The 14,980-nt window shown below is 35.0% G+C and overlaps 1 protein-coding gene across 7 annotated transcripts in view; it reads left to right on the top strand.

Annotated features, from left to right (window-relative positions):
• ZZZ3 (zinc finger, ZZ-type containing 3) overlaps positions 1-14,980 on the top strand; it is a 104,871-nt gene that overhangs the window by 18,799 nt on the left and 71,092 nt on the right. For 4 of the 7 annotated variants that reach the window (XM_014544361.1, XM_005871931.2, XM_014544360.1 and 1 more), the window contains exons 3-5: positions 1,173-1,305; positions 2,905-3,058; positions 8,650-10,202. In XM_014544361.1, the coding sequence (XP_014399847.1) occupies positions 8,701-10,202 (1,502 nt within the window). In that variant the 5' untranslated portion in view covers positions 1,173-1,305; positions 2,905-3,058; positions 8,650-8,700. Of the gene's footprint in view, positions 1-1,172; positions 1,306-2,904; positions 3,059-8,649; positions 10,218-14,980 lie in introns of those variants that run through there. The other 3 variants (XM_005871930.2, XM_014544363.1, XM_014544362.1) reach the window with 3 other exon arrangements.

Here is a 14,980-nt window from a genome sequence, read left to right as displayed (position 1 = left end):
GTGGGAGGGCCCCAGGGCGTGTCCAGCCCATCTCCCTCAGTCCCGATTGGCCAGACCCCAGCAGCAAGCTAACCCACCGGTCAGAGCATCTGCCCTCCTGATGGTCAGTGCACATCATAGCTACTGGTCAACTGGTCGACTGTCTGCCCCCTGGTAGTCAGTGCACATCATAGCGAGCGGTTGATGGCCTTAGCGTATCATTAGCATATGACACTTTGAATGGTTGAACGGCCAACCGGTCAACCAGACACTTAGCAAGCATATTAGGCTTTTATTATATACGATTATATTGGTTTCTACTCTATGGTTAATGAAAACTTTGGCAGGTTGACAACTCCAGTAACACATTTTATCCAAGAAACAGCCTAAGGCTATCTGAATTTTCTTGGTAGATTTTTACTCTTTGTTTTTATTAGACAGAATTTTGGAATGGCACACCATAGTGAATCATTCCAGAATGCCATTCATAGGTTTCTCTCTTTGATATATATGAATAAGTTTATAATGCTTTTCTTCATTGTAAGCACATCAATGTGTTTTTCAGACTTGTGATCTAGAATCAAGTCTGTGTTTTTAAGAAGCTTACTTTTAAAGAATTTTTTTTTTGTACAGTTACATCTTGGTTTACTTCTTAATTTATTTGGTCATATTTATTTTATATTTACTTTCAAAATAATGTTGACAAATTCGTCACAGGAATAATCTAACCAAAGCAAAAATATTACTTTAAAAGGCATTGACAGTATTAAAGTCACATTTAAGGGATCCTTTTTACTTCATTAATAAGCATTATAAGTTTATTCCCTAATATTATTATAAAACAAAAAATTAATACTTTTCTAGTAATGTTTGAGAAGTTACAGACTTCTGGAAAATGATGTATATTTATGTTGGTAGTCAAAAGGAATCTAAGGAGTTTCAAATTTGTAAGAATTTTAATTTCAGGTTAAATTTTGAAGTATTTTATATTGGTACTCTGAGAAGCATTTGTAAGACCTTTATTAGCAAATCATCTATCATTGAATATAACACATTTTGTAGCTAAATATAAGGAATTTTTTGTAATTTATTAGAAAATGCATTGTGCTGTGTGCTTAGAATTATCAGTTTTATCCCCAAATCTGTAAACAGTAACACATCCATAGTGACTATATTGTGGTTTCCCTTCACAGATACCAAGTTGTGCTAGTACAACCATATAAATAATTAATACCTGAAGTCTAAATGTAACATGGACATTAACAGTGATGACAGATAAATGCAGACGCTTGGGAATCACATACTAGGCGAAACACTTTCAAAAAGGTAAGAAAAATGTAATCTTAATTAAGGCTAAGCAGGCTGTAGTATTAGTAGAAGTAATTGACTAAAGTTTGTTTTTCATTGTATGAGACTATTTAGAAACACATCTGCATGATCCTATTTTAATACTTGTAGAGAACTCAGCTGTAAATATCAGTTCTTCTGTGGAAATAACAGTTGCAGATGTCCTTGCCTGGTAAATATCATAATGGATGATGTTCCTATAGCAAATCCTATACAAAAAGATAGTAACCTGGCTGACTAGAATTTGATAGAATGCTAGATTTGGTGTATCAGTGTATACTCAAGACACATCTTATATTGTGGATCCTCTTTGTCTCTTATGATTGCCATCACCACCATGCACTATAGAATGTAATGTTTTGTCATGTTTGTGAAAGGTTTTCAGGGTTGGGTACAAAGGAGTTGGCAGTTGGAATCTTTGCTTTAAGAAGAGTGAATTTTCATGTTAAGGGTTACTTTTTATAGGACCATGTTTTTACTGTTAATTTCACTGTTAACCTTCCTCATGTTAATTTCAAACATTTTATTTAAATGTAGTATTAAGTTATTTTACTTAGTTAATTTTCCTACCTTTTACTTTTTAATAATTTACAAGGCATATTTGGGAGAGGTTGTGTCTACTGATAATTAGATATCAACCCTGTTCACTTCCTAGCTGACTAAAACATTATCTAATTTTACTAAGCAGTGACTCTGGTTTACAAAGCTTGATAAATTGCATTAGTTTTAAAAAGTAAACCTTCACCGAAAATAGTGGCACTTTTAGAATGTTTAGTTTTATGTTTATAATAAAGTGACAATTTCCATCATAAACATCACTAGTCTTTTTCCTGGTCTTTCTCCTTGTTTCCAAATGGACATTCATAATAATTCATTTTAGTCAGATTCTCTGAAAAAGATATCATAATACATTATTATAAAATAAAACTGTAATTAGCCAAACTGACCAAGAAATGGAATTTAATTAAGGTAATTAAAATATCTGGCCAACTGGGTACTAAAACCAGAAAATCCTTATTGGTTTTGTCCTTGTTGAAAATCCATATGCCAAAATAATAGAAATTTCCTTTTATAATAGTCTTGTATCACTTTAATAATCATCAAGGTTATCATGTAGATATAGAAGACTTGGTTGATTAGTTGGTGTGCATAACCTAAATTATTTTTCTTGTTCAATTCCCAGTTTTGTATATGAAGGCTAAAATTTGGGAAAGGCTCTTAGAATAAGAGTTTATAGATTCTGTATGAGGACTTGTATCATGGGCAGTCTTTAGGTCATCTCCAAAAAATACTGCCTGAGACTCAGAAAAAGAACTGAGTCAAAATTTGACTCAAACTAATATTGAGTTGTTGCAAGGATTTAGTATATGTTAAGCTTTTCTGTTTTTGTTGTTGGTTCCTAAAGATTTTTTCCAGTTTCTGAGTATCTCTGAGGCTACAAAGTCACCAAGAAGTACCAACAATATTACTGTGGACAGATATTCTGTTACTTGCTATTTCCTCTTATTGTAGAAGGAGTGTATCTATTAGCATGAGTTAATTTGCTTCTTTAATTTTTTTCATTATTTTATTTTAAAGAAAGGAATTTAGGAGGTTCTAGTATTCTCCATGGCTGAAGCTGAGAGTCTGAAATCCTGATGCTTAAGCTCTATTCTAGATCATAGCTCCAACTCCTTCAGGATATAAGGAAAAGAGATAATATTTCCACAATGATAGATCTTTGGTTGTACAGGTAAGTTATTTAGTTTTGCAGTAGTGAAGATATCTACAGATTGATTTTTTTTTTTTTTGAGGGGGGAGCTTATTTGTCTATACTCTGCATGGAAAATTATACAGTTCATAGGAATGTGGAGCTATAGGGAATGGGATGGGGATGAAATATTTTCTCTTTTTCCAACAGGAGCATAAATGAAGTGACGAATACATTGCAATCTCTAGAGCATATTTGACACCCTATGTATTTTTGATTCAAGGGCATTATGAAATTTCTTTACTTCTCTTTGTTCCCTGTTGTCACTTTGAGTGGGTATTCATTCAGCTCTATCCGTCTATCATCTATCATATATCTGTTTCTCTTAATGGGAAAGAGGAGATCTTTTATGCAAGGCAATCCATAACAGAGTTACCAAGCTTCAGGGAGGTGAATATTAAGAATAAGTTGAATTGCATAGGTGGTTCCCAGGTTTCACTCTCCTACTTTTAACCTTATAGATACTTTTAACCTGATAGAAATAGTGGTAATTGCTTGGCTGAAGAAATGTGTCTTAAAAGAATTGTGTGACAAGGATAGTCTGAACTATTATTAAACAGTTCATTCTCATGTTCTCAACCAGCGATTTTTAACCCTTTTCACCCCATGGCACACATAAACTAATTACTAAAATTCTGCGGCATACCAAAAACTATTTTTTTTTTTTTGCAGTCTGACAAAAAAATAGGTGTAATTTTGATTCATCTATAATGAACAGCTATTGTCCTGTTGGCTGTTTTCATCCCTTAGTTTGACAATCTAAGGGAAAAGAGGTCAGTGCCCCTAACTAAATAGTCAGGTTTGAGTGTTTTAAAAATTCCTTTATTTTATTTTTTCATCACCATTTATCCCCCCACTCCCTTTTCCACCTTCATCCATCCCTCCCTCCTGCAATCACCACATAATTGTCCCTCTCCATGAGTTCTTTCTTTTTTTTTCTTACTCTCTCTACCCCCTTGACTCCTCTTCCCCCCTAAGAACTATCTGTCTGAAAATCACTGTTCTAGACAGAAAGAAAAATAACCATATTCATTACATTTTTCAGTTGTTCTTTTTTGCTTTTCACTTTGGTTTGTCTACCTGGTATCATGACCAGTTTCTTAAACATTATTCATTCAAAAAACTAAATATTATTGTAATAAATATCAGCTAGAACATTGTTATTAATGGAGAATTGATTACCAGTCCCTCAATCCCCAAAATGAACTGTTCTACTTTGATAATTATAGTAGGAACAAAAAGTTACAGGCAGTGTCTTTGAAATATCATCTTGAGGTTTCTTCTTCTTAAGTAAAGGTGATAGCTGGAGTAGTGTTGCATTAGGTGGACCATTTTAGTTTAATCTTTATTATTCCTTTCAGTTCTTATTGATGTACTTCTGAGGTGTTCACAAGGGCTAGAAATTTATGATCTGAAACATAGCTAATACTGTTTTAGAACCCTATTAAATTTTAGATAAAAGTATATTCAAATTGGGGGAAGAGTAGTTCCAACAGAAAATAAATGAGTGAGATATGTGGAATTTGGGGTAATTTTGGGCTTAATATGAAAGGAGAGGCTGAAATTTGGTTGATAGCTGCCCTTCTCAGATAAGCCCCTCCAATAGGTTGAAAACTTTATGATGGTACAAAAGAGGAAGGGAGTCAATTTAATTCTAATGATTCGTACATTCTTTTCTCTGTATTCTAGAAAGTGTCATCATATTCATTAGTGGTGGATAACATATAGGGAAAACTTTGTTCTAGTTGCTAGATTGGGTTTTGTTCAGATGAATATGTTAACTAACAGTTTCCTTTAATTCTAAAACTAAAGTGATTGAATTTTCAGTTCCAGTAGGGTGCTGGCTAAGGATTTCATCTCGTGCCTCCTATTTCATTACCTAGCAAAGAGTCTTTTCTGAGATACTGTTTTATAACTGAGTTTCTTTCTGTTCCTTTAGCAACTTAAATTTTGTCAGAAATACAATTTTGTGCTCCAAAGAAATTCTCTGAATTTCTTCAGTAACTGTATTATGCAGCTAAAATGAAGGAAACAATTGCTTTAGTCTATAATACTTTGCTAACCATGGCAAAATCATGTTGAGGTTTGGTTGAGAGAATCAGGACTTTCTTTTGTCCCTTTCTCGTCACTGAATTTTGTACTCAGTTTATCAGGTAACTACAGAAAGTGTATGCCTTTATGAATGCCTGTCCAAAGTAGAAAAGGTAAAGAAAAAAGGTAGAACAGAAGAAAGATCATGAGAGGGAAGAATATTATAACATCATTTAACTTGCACTGGCCAGTGTGGCTCGGTTGGGTATTGTCCTGTGCATTCAAAGGTCACGGGTTCAATTCCCGGTCAGGGGACATGCCTGGGTTTTGGGCTTAATCCCCAGTGAGGTACGTGCAGGAGGCAGCCAATCGATGTTTTGCTCTCACGTTGATGCTTCTCTCACTCTTTTTCTCCCTTCCTCTCTCTCTAAAAATAAATGTTTAAAAAAATCTTTAAAAATAAATAAAATAAAAATATTAAAGTTATCGTTTAACTCTAGTCCTCAGAATTTTAAGCAATTTATTACCTTATGTTAATTTCAGGCAAGAGATTTTTACAATCCTCTATTTGGTGCTTCCTTTGCCAAAGAGATTATGGCTTTATAAATTTTTTTTATTATTGGTATCAAATAAGGAATCGGAGGATATATTATAAATAAGTCTAATTTAGTTTGAAACTTGATGACACTGTCATTTTAATATAATACTGTCTGGATGTAGTAGTCTTAAGGCACTGCTTCTTAAACCCCTCAGAGATATATAAATTACCTGGGAATCTGATTAATTGGTAAGTCTGGGGCAGGGCCTGATATTATGCATTTCTAATAAGCTTGCAGGAGATGCCCATGATGCTGGTCCTCAGGCTACACTTTGAATTGCAAAAATTTGAGATACCAAAAGGTCTTTGTTATAAAACCAGTTTCACTTTAAATATGGCCCAATAGCACAGGATTTGAGAACTGTAAAACTTGGACTTCATTGTAATTATTGAATGGAATAAAAACATTTTTAGTAAAAGAAACAAAAAGGTTTAATCTTTCCTATTAATCAGTGTTTTGATCACTGGATGGTGGGGAAATAAAATAGGCCCTAACCCAGTGATGGCGAACCTTTTGAGCTCGGTGTGTCAGCATTTTGAAAAACCCTAACTTAACTCTGGTGCCGTGTCACATATAGAAATTTTTTGATATTTGCAACCATAGTAAAACAAAGACTTATATTTTTAGTTCGCGTGTCACCTCTGACACACGTGTCATAGGTTCGCCATCACTGCCCTAACCTGTGGTGTTTTATAATTATATATATATTTATAGTACTTCTGGGTACTACTACTACTAATATGCTTATTTTATTAATAAGGACAATGCAGAGATTTTGCTCTTATTCAGATTAACATAGAAAGAAGGGCTAGGAATGTTCATTGGAATCATTTGTGATTTATATGCCCTTACTTGGCATCACATTTTAAAAAGTAAAGATTACCAGGTTTTTTTCTGTGTGTTTGTTAAATGTTACTATTTTCAATATTATATTTGAGCCATAAATCATGAGTATAATCAAATTTGCATCAATGATATTTGCATTTGGTTTTATAATTCATTTGTTTTCTTTGCATATTTACATAGGTATTTAATATTTAAAAATCAGTCACCTTTAAGATTGAGAGGTCCAAGTTTGGGTATATGAGAAAAATAAATTATATTAAATTTTTTAGTTTGTGCTTTTTTGAAACATTCAAAATTAAAATTTTTTGTAATTAAAAGTGGATATTTATGGGTCATACAGTGTTTATTATATCTGAATAAAAATAAGAGAATGTAATCTTAATATGATTTTAACAAAAGAGAATTACATGTCAGGTTCCTCTAATGAATCCCAAAACAGTAAAAGTTTACTGTGAGAAATGTATTTCTAAGTTCTGATTGGCATCTCACACTTATTCATGTGATTGCTATGAAATTCTCTAGAACAAATTTTCATGCTTTAATCCCAGAACTGGTTTTATGATTGTTGTAAAATTTTTAAAAATTAATTAGAAATTTAAAAGTATGCCATACTCTGAAACAAAACTACATTCAACCAACTTACATTCAATATGTTACTGGGTACTTTCTCACTCAGTTCATTTGCCAACAGGCAGGAACAGTAAGACAGTTGCTTTTAATGTTTCTCTTTCTGTTTGTGATAACAGTTACTGTGTATTCTATGGTCCTTCATAACCTTTCCTGTTACATACTTCCAATTGAGACAAAGAACAAATTGTATTTGATTTGCGGTGGTAGGGGTAGAATGGCATTTGGGGGGTTAGAGGAAGGCTGAAGGATGGCAGAGAGGAAGAGGGAGAGGGGAGAGAGACGCTGAGAAACTTTGTACCACAGCCATTTTTTACTTCTTTTTCTGTCTATCCTGCACCCCAGTTAGAAGTTAGACAGTGAAGTGGCAAAGTATCTTATGAAAGCTAAACAGAGGAGCAGAAGAATGGAGACTTAAAATGTTAACAGCTCCTTTATTCTGCTCCATGAGAGAGCCTTTGGGAAATAACCACTAAATCCCTCAAAGTTTTTTCAATTTTTCTTACATATTTATTTTAGGAATACCAAGCATTCACACCAGAAAATGCTCATCTCCCCAATACAATTTAAAACTGTGGCATACTCACATATATAGGAGTTCAAAGAAGGAAAGGATGGGGTTATAAGTATACTCCTGATTTCTTCAGTATTTGCTTCAGGGGCTTCTTTCCTTTGTCTTCTAATCCTCTTTAGAATACTTTGTTTTACTTGCTACTTATAGCTCTACTTCTAGGAACTAGGGAGGCTTGGCTTTTCTATGTTTTGCCCTTAGCCCACTGCAAGCTAAGATTGTGATTTCTATCAGTCTGCTTTACAAAAACATTCTACTGCAATCAAAATTTTTTGGATGCCATATAGTTTGTTATCAAAGGATTTGACCTGAAACTCCTTGTAGTAAGAATGAATTAAAAAGAGCAGTTTCTACCTTTTTACGTCCCAGAAATATTTTGAGAAAACATAAGAAATGATTGGGATAGTTTTTTGGTAGCTTCTACATAAATTCAAGGTTATCATTTTAATAACCAAGATGAAATCCTGTCTTTGAGAGAGGTCTTTCTGGGCCCTTTGTGCCCAAGCCTGAGAGGCAGATACACAGTGAGGCAGGTTGAGCTTCGTCTCTAGAGCCCTGCCCTGCCACTTAGCTGGGTGGCTTTGGATGATAAATTAAAATGTGTGTGGCTCAATCCCTTCATTTGTAAAGTAGGGATGATAATAGCACCTATTCTAGTTGTTATGAGATTTAAGTGAGTTAATGTATAAAGAGCATATAGAATGATTCCTGGAACATATTAACTGTCATATAATGAATGGTTAGTTATTATTAATAGCATTTTTTGGAAATGTTAATAAATTATGTCAAGTAATTTGTTAATATTGGCAATACTTGGATTAAAAATTGTGGCTTTATACCTTTGTTTTAGGTATATTAACTATTACCTTTTTCTCATTATTTTGTTTACATTTTTGAAGGTTTCCCAATGAGTGGATCATGATGACCGTATTGTAGGGACTTGCCATAGTATGGCTGCTTCCCGATCTACTCGTGTTACAAGATCAACAGTGGGGTTAAACGGCTTGGATGAATCTTTTTGTGGTAGAACTTTAAGAAATCGTAGCATTGCTCACCCTGAAGAAATCTCTTCTCATTCTCAAGTACGATCAAGATCACCAAAGAAGAGACCAGAGCCTGTGCAAATTCAGAAGGGAAATAATAGTGGGAGAACTACTGATTTAAAACAGCAAAGTACTCGAGAGTCATGGGTAAGCCCTAGGAAAAGAAGACTTTCTTCAGAAAAAGATAATATAGAAAGGCAGTCTGTAGAAAATTGTGAGAAAAGGCAAACAGAACCTGTTTCACCAGTTTTAAAAAGAATTAAGCGTTGTCTTAGATCTGAAGCACCAAACAGTTCAGAAGAAGATTCACCTGTAAAATCAGACAAGGAGTCAGCAGAACAGAGAAGTACAGTAGTGGACAATGATGCAGATTTTCAAGGGACTAAACGAGCTTGTCGATGTCTTATACTGGATGATTGTGAGAAAAGGGAAATTAAAAAGGTGAATGTCAGTGAGGAGGGGCCACTTAATTCTGCAGTAGTTGAAGAAATCACAGGCTATTTGGCTGTCAATGGTGTTGATGACAGTGATTCAGCTGGTGTAAACTCTGATGACTGTCAGCCTGATGGGAACACTAAACAAAACAGCACTGGTTCCTACCCGTTGCAGGAAAAATCAGTAGCTGAAAATGGGGATTCGGACACCCACACTTCAGTGTTTCTTGACAGTAGGAAGGAGGACAGTTATATAGACCATAACGTGCCTTGCACGAATTCAGAAGTGCAGGTCAAGTTGGAGGACCACAAAAGAGTAACTGCCTGCCTGCCTGTGGAGCATGTTAATCAGCTGACGACTGAGCCAGCTACAGGCCCATTTCCTGAAATTCAGTCGTCTTTAAGGGATTCTGAGGAGGAAGTAGATGTGGTGGGAGATAGCAGTGCCTCAAAAGAGCAGTGTAATGAAAATACCAACAACGCCCTGGACACAAGACTTGAGAGTATGCCAGACTCCGGAGAACTGGAACCATCTTCTGTTCTAGACGGTGTGTCAGCTCAAACGATGTCTTTATCAGAACCTCAAGAACACCGATATACTCTGAGAACTTCACCACGAAGGGCGGCCCCTACCAGAAGTAGTCCCACAAAAAACAGTTCTCCTTGCAGAGAAAATGGACAATTGGAGGAGAATAATCTGAGTCCCAATGAAACAAATGTAACTGTTAGTGATAATATAAGTGAGTCTCCCACAAATCCTGATGAAGTTTCTCAGAATGATAAAGGGATATGTTGTGACTCTGAAAATTATGGGAGTGAAGGACAAAGTAAGCCACCCTCGGAGGCAAGACTCAATATTGGAAATTTGCCGTCTGCCAAAGAGAGTGCCAATCCGCACATTACAGAAGAGGAAGATGATGATCCTGATGTTTATTACTTTGAATCAGATCATGTGGCACTGAAACACAACAAAGAGTATGTGTAAATATGGTAACCATGAATTCTGCTTTGTTTATTATTCCCCAAGTTTTCAGTATTCGTAAATGTCTATTCTTAGCATTTTTATTACAGCTAAAAACTAATGCTTTAGCTGAAGTTTTAAGTTTAACATAATTTTCTCATCTCATTAAAAAAAAAAAATCTGCCAAAACAAGAAAGACTTTAAAATTCAACTTTTATTTTCTCAATGGCAATATGGTTTTCTAGTTTTGGTATTTCAACATGTCTCAATTAGAAGTGACATGTAGAAACTTGGTTGATGATGTTTTTGTTTTTAATAAGTTTTATGTCATTTGACTTAATTTATAAAATGGGAAAAGAATCTGCTCAATAATTGACATAGAGCATTTGAGATTGCTTTTTCCTAATTCTAAGTTATAAGGGGAGACTGTATCTTAAAATAATATTCTTAACTTTTGTGATGAAGGTACTTTTTAAAATAAAGAATTCAGAGTCCAAATTTATCACAGTTTTCTTAAATTTCCTTTGAAGAATTGGAGCCAATAATCCTTAAAGGAACTGTTAACAGTGTTTATCATAGATCAGCAATAGTAAAAGACATATATATGTTAGTCATCTTTACTTTTACAGTGTAGGCTTTTGAATTAATATCACAGTCAGATTATATAAGCTACGTAAAAATACTGATATGAGGAATCTTTGTAATGTTTTTTGTTATGACAGTTGCCAGATCATGGTATGTAATAGACCAAAGTATTAAATCTTGGTTGTGGAACATAATAATCTTTTTGCCATGCATTACAAATAATTCATATTTGTATATGGTAATTTGGTGTCCTTTTAGCATAGGTCTCCCTTCTGAAATTTTTTTCTGTTTTTTTTGTAAGTAATATCTTAATATTGGGTTTAATAGAAACATTGTATCTGAGCATCTTATTCATTATTTTGTGGAATGCTTTAGCATTGTCATATATTTGAAATGTTTGAAGTCCAATTTGAGAAAGAAAAACAGCTCATAAAAGTAGAGTTGTTTAACTACAAGTGCAAGAAAGCAGAGCATGTGTCTTGAGGAAATACCAAAACTCAAGAAATGTGCATTTTTACAAAATAATATTCTGTTATTTCTATTCTTTCCTTTTTATTGGTCCTTTGGCAAAAGAGATACTCTCTTTAAGGCTTAGCTGGTTATTGATGATGAAACATATTTTCCCATGAATTCATTAATGTTACTTTTTGGTAAGATCTCCCCTCATGATGAGTCTGAAGGATGATGTTCCTATCCAACAGTTGTTAAAAAACTGATGTTCCATATTCCTAAATCTTGAGAATGACAGCATTACAGTTTCGTGAGTTCCTTAGGATATACAAAGTCCTTTGAATTTCCATAGCAGTTGCTTTATTAGGACAGTGTTCTCAAATTAATGCCTCATTGGGTGACTTTGGGCAAAAGGAAATCACTTCTTGCTTTTTTGCCTTGTTCCAAATCTTTTGAAAAAGTACGTTTTGACATTTCACTTTTAACTCCCTCCCCTGCGAAGAAAACAAATTATGAGAAGGGAGAAGAGGGAGCATCTTGATTAATATTTTGGTTAGAGATAATTTAAGGTAAATTGGGAGAAGGTGTTTGATCATGTCAGATGTAATCTGTTTCAGTAAAGCCCTATTTCTATGCTTTTTGTCTAGAGCCAAGAGATGGTTGGATATAATGTTAGCTCTTTTTAACCCAAATTGTCATTGTTAAAAATAGCATTATATTACCTGTTTAAGTGCTTTTAAATCTCAAATATATTTCTGGCAGTTTAAAAATGTTAAAAGGCCCTTGAGGTAAAGGGGAAAAAAGACAAGTTGGGTAGATGGATTGCTGTTCGGTACACACAGATGTACATATACCCATCAAGTATTTTTCTTCTTCTCATGCTGGAAAATTTCTGCACATAATTGCCTTTTGAAACTAGGAAATGGGCATTGCCCAGCCTACACAGAAATATCTCTACCACTAGTGAATGAGTACTTCCTGGTAGCCAGTTTAAAAAAATATGTATATGTTATGAATAGAAAACAATGAGCATGGCATAATTCTTTGTCTGGAGCCAGCAGGAGAGAGCTCTTCTTTATTCCAGTTGCAACTCTCTTCTAAATTAACATGGATTATTTAATCAGCAACCTTCTAGCATTTAGCTAAGATTTATCCATCTTGTTTGTAAGGATATCACATATAGGGTCATCTAAACACTTGTAAATGATTGAAAAGATACTGTGTGTAGAGTCTTATCCTTAGACCGGATTCATGGTAATTAGGCCATAGGCCAGTGAAATTAATCTGCAAATGTTTTAGGTACTTGTACCCTGTTTCTTCTCTTCTCCAGGACATAAATCTACAGTGTGCTTGTATATATTTGTTTTTCCAAATGGAAAACTCCTCTGTGAGCAAGGGACTAATGAGTATCTTTTTCTCTGGCAAGAGTCCAGCTGTGGATTGTTTTACCAGATGTGCCTTCTCAAAGATTAAGGGATGGGGAATCAAAATAAATGTACTTTATCTCAAACGCTTTGATCTCAAAGTTGATGAAATCTCTTATAGTGGTAGATTATACCTAGTGACTCCCTTCGGGGCCTAAATAGCCAGACTGACTGTGGATTGCCCTTTCTGTTTGGGAATTGACGTTCTTGCTGATTTTTGAATCAGAAGAACTGAAACTGATCTCTTAAGTTTGAAGTTCTGGCTCTAGGGAGAGCAGGTGTGGAAGAGTTTATAGGCCCTGGTTTTTAACATCCAGAGTTTTTTCTTCCAATTCAGAAGATGCTCACTGGAAAAGAAATTTTCAGATGAAAATGTGATTTGCTCTGTTGCCTCTGAATTCTCATTGTACAAGAATATTTTTAAAAATATATATTTGAAGGGCCTTGGAAAGCTTCATTTAATGATGTTGTAACCTTTCATGAACCAGATAGAGGGTGAAAAAGCTTTAGGGTTTCTAGATTCTTGAGGTCTTGCAAAAGGTTAACTCATTGATAACATTGCTAATGTTTATACCAATTTTTAAATTTCTACATAATGAAAGTATAAGAGTAAGTGCTTATCTGAGGGTATTCATGTAGTTTTCAGGTAAGATCTTATTTTCAAGCCATATTAAAGAATATATACAAGAATTGTAGTTTCAAGTTTGGTCCTCTGAAAATGTTAATGTACTAAATAATTATGTTTTTTTGGTGAACCAGGCTTAAGATGAATCATTTGATATCTTCATCAGTTTCAGAAGTCTATAGAGAAAGTCCTCATCAGATTCACTTCTTGTGAGACTATGTTTGTTAAAGTAAATTCTTTCAAGGAGCCAGAAAACTCGAGGACTAGGCATGGATTTTGCTTACAAAGCACTAAAGGAGTCATCCTGGATAAAATAATTTTACATTTGTATTGTGCTTTGTAATTTAGAAAACATTTTCGTATTTGACATAACAACTCAGAAGTAGACAACATAGGTGCATTGTGTAGTTTACATTTCCTAACTCATGATTAAGGTTTTTAGGTTGTTTATTTAAAGAATCATGATAAGTTGCTGGTAGAAATGGGATTAGAGCTTCTAATTCATAGTCTGAACTACAAGTAGTTAACTCATCCAATAAGAACTTATTCCATGGACTTTTGGCTTTCTAGGTTGAGAACTCTCATGGAGCAGATCTTGGGTATTTGGTTTTCAAAATGCTTTAGCCCTAGTTTAAACACTGTAATTGTCATCATAATTATCTGGTTTTGTCTGTTAGAGAAGCAGCATTATAAATAAGTAATCTGTTCTGTTTATTGAATGAAATACGTTCATGTGCATTGCAGAGAACATTTTGTTAGTATGACTGTAAAGAATAACTGGCATGTACAAACTGGGGAATAAAAACTACAGTGAAAGCTTGACTTTAAAGAGAGGATTTGGATAATTTCCAAAAAATACATGGGGGTGGAGTAGCGTGTGGTTAGGTGTATTAAAGTTAGAGATTACTAGGAAAAACTATGCTTGGTGTACTTTTTCAACTCACTGGAAATAGTTGTGTATGGTGGGCACGCTGGGGCTGTGGTCTCTTCTCCGCATCCCGCATGGAGGGGGAGACGTGAACCGGTTTGTGCAAGTTATGAGGCGCTTTTGGGATTAAGAATATTGAAAGACAGATATAAAATTAGATTAAAAGCTTGGGCTGGGTGTGGTCTCTGCCCTCTGACTTGAGGGACAGAGAGAACCTGCCTTCTGATGGAGGGACAGGCACAGAGAGAGCCAGCTCTGAAAGCTGTTTATTATATACTCGAATTATAGGAAGTTACATCACATCTGGGTGGGCCTTCAACATCATGAGATCCATCCCTTTAACACTGGGTGGGAGAGTCAGACTGAGTGGCATCCAATCTCTTGACTGGTCCTGCCTTCAGGGCGTTGCTTTGCCCTCACCTCTGAATTTCAGCTGAGGTAAATTAAGCCAGAGTGTTTTCTAACGGCCCTTAACAGTTGTGGAATCCTGTAGCCAGATTGCCCCCAGTAGGGAGATAATTGGGGCCGGGGATCAAGACCTGCTGCCTAGGTACATATCCTTGAACAGGAATTGAATCCCTAACCTTCAGTGCTCTAACCATTGAGCAACTGGCCAGGACTCTTTTGGAGGGGGGGCGCTTGCTTTCTGGTTTGGAGGCTGTGTCTCCTGTAAGTTATCAGATATCTAAATCTGAATGGAGAAATGTTACGGCCAAAGGTGATCCTGAGTGGGGGTTGAAAGGATTGAGAAAAGACAGACAAGAGAATGAAAGCTGGGTC

Source organism: Myotis brandtii, unplaced genomic scaffold, assembly GCF_000412655.1.
Source record: "Myotis brandtii unplaced genomic scaffold, ASM41265v1 scaffold36, whole genome shotgun sequence".
NCBI classification, from domain to species: domain Eukaryota; kingdom Metazoa; phylum Chordata; class Mammalia; order Chiroptera; family Vespertilionidae; genus Myotis; species Myotis brandtii.
This window is presented reverse-complemented; position numbering and strand designations above follow the sequence as displayed.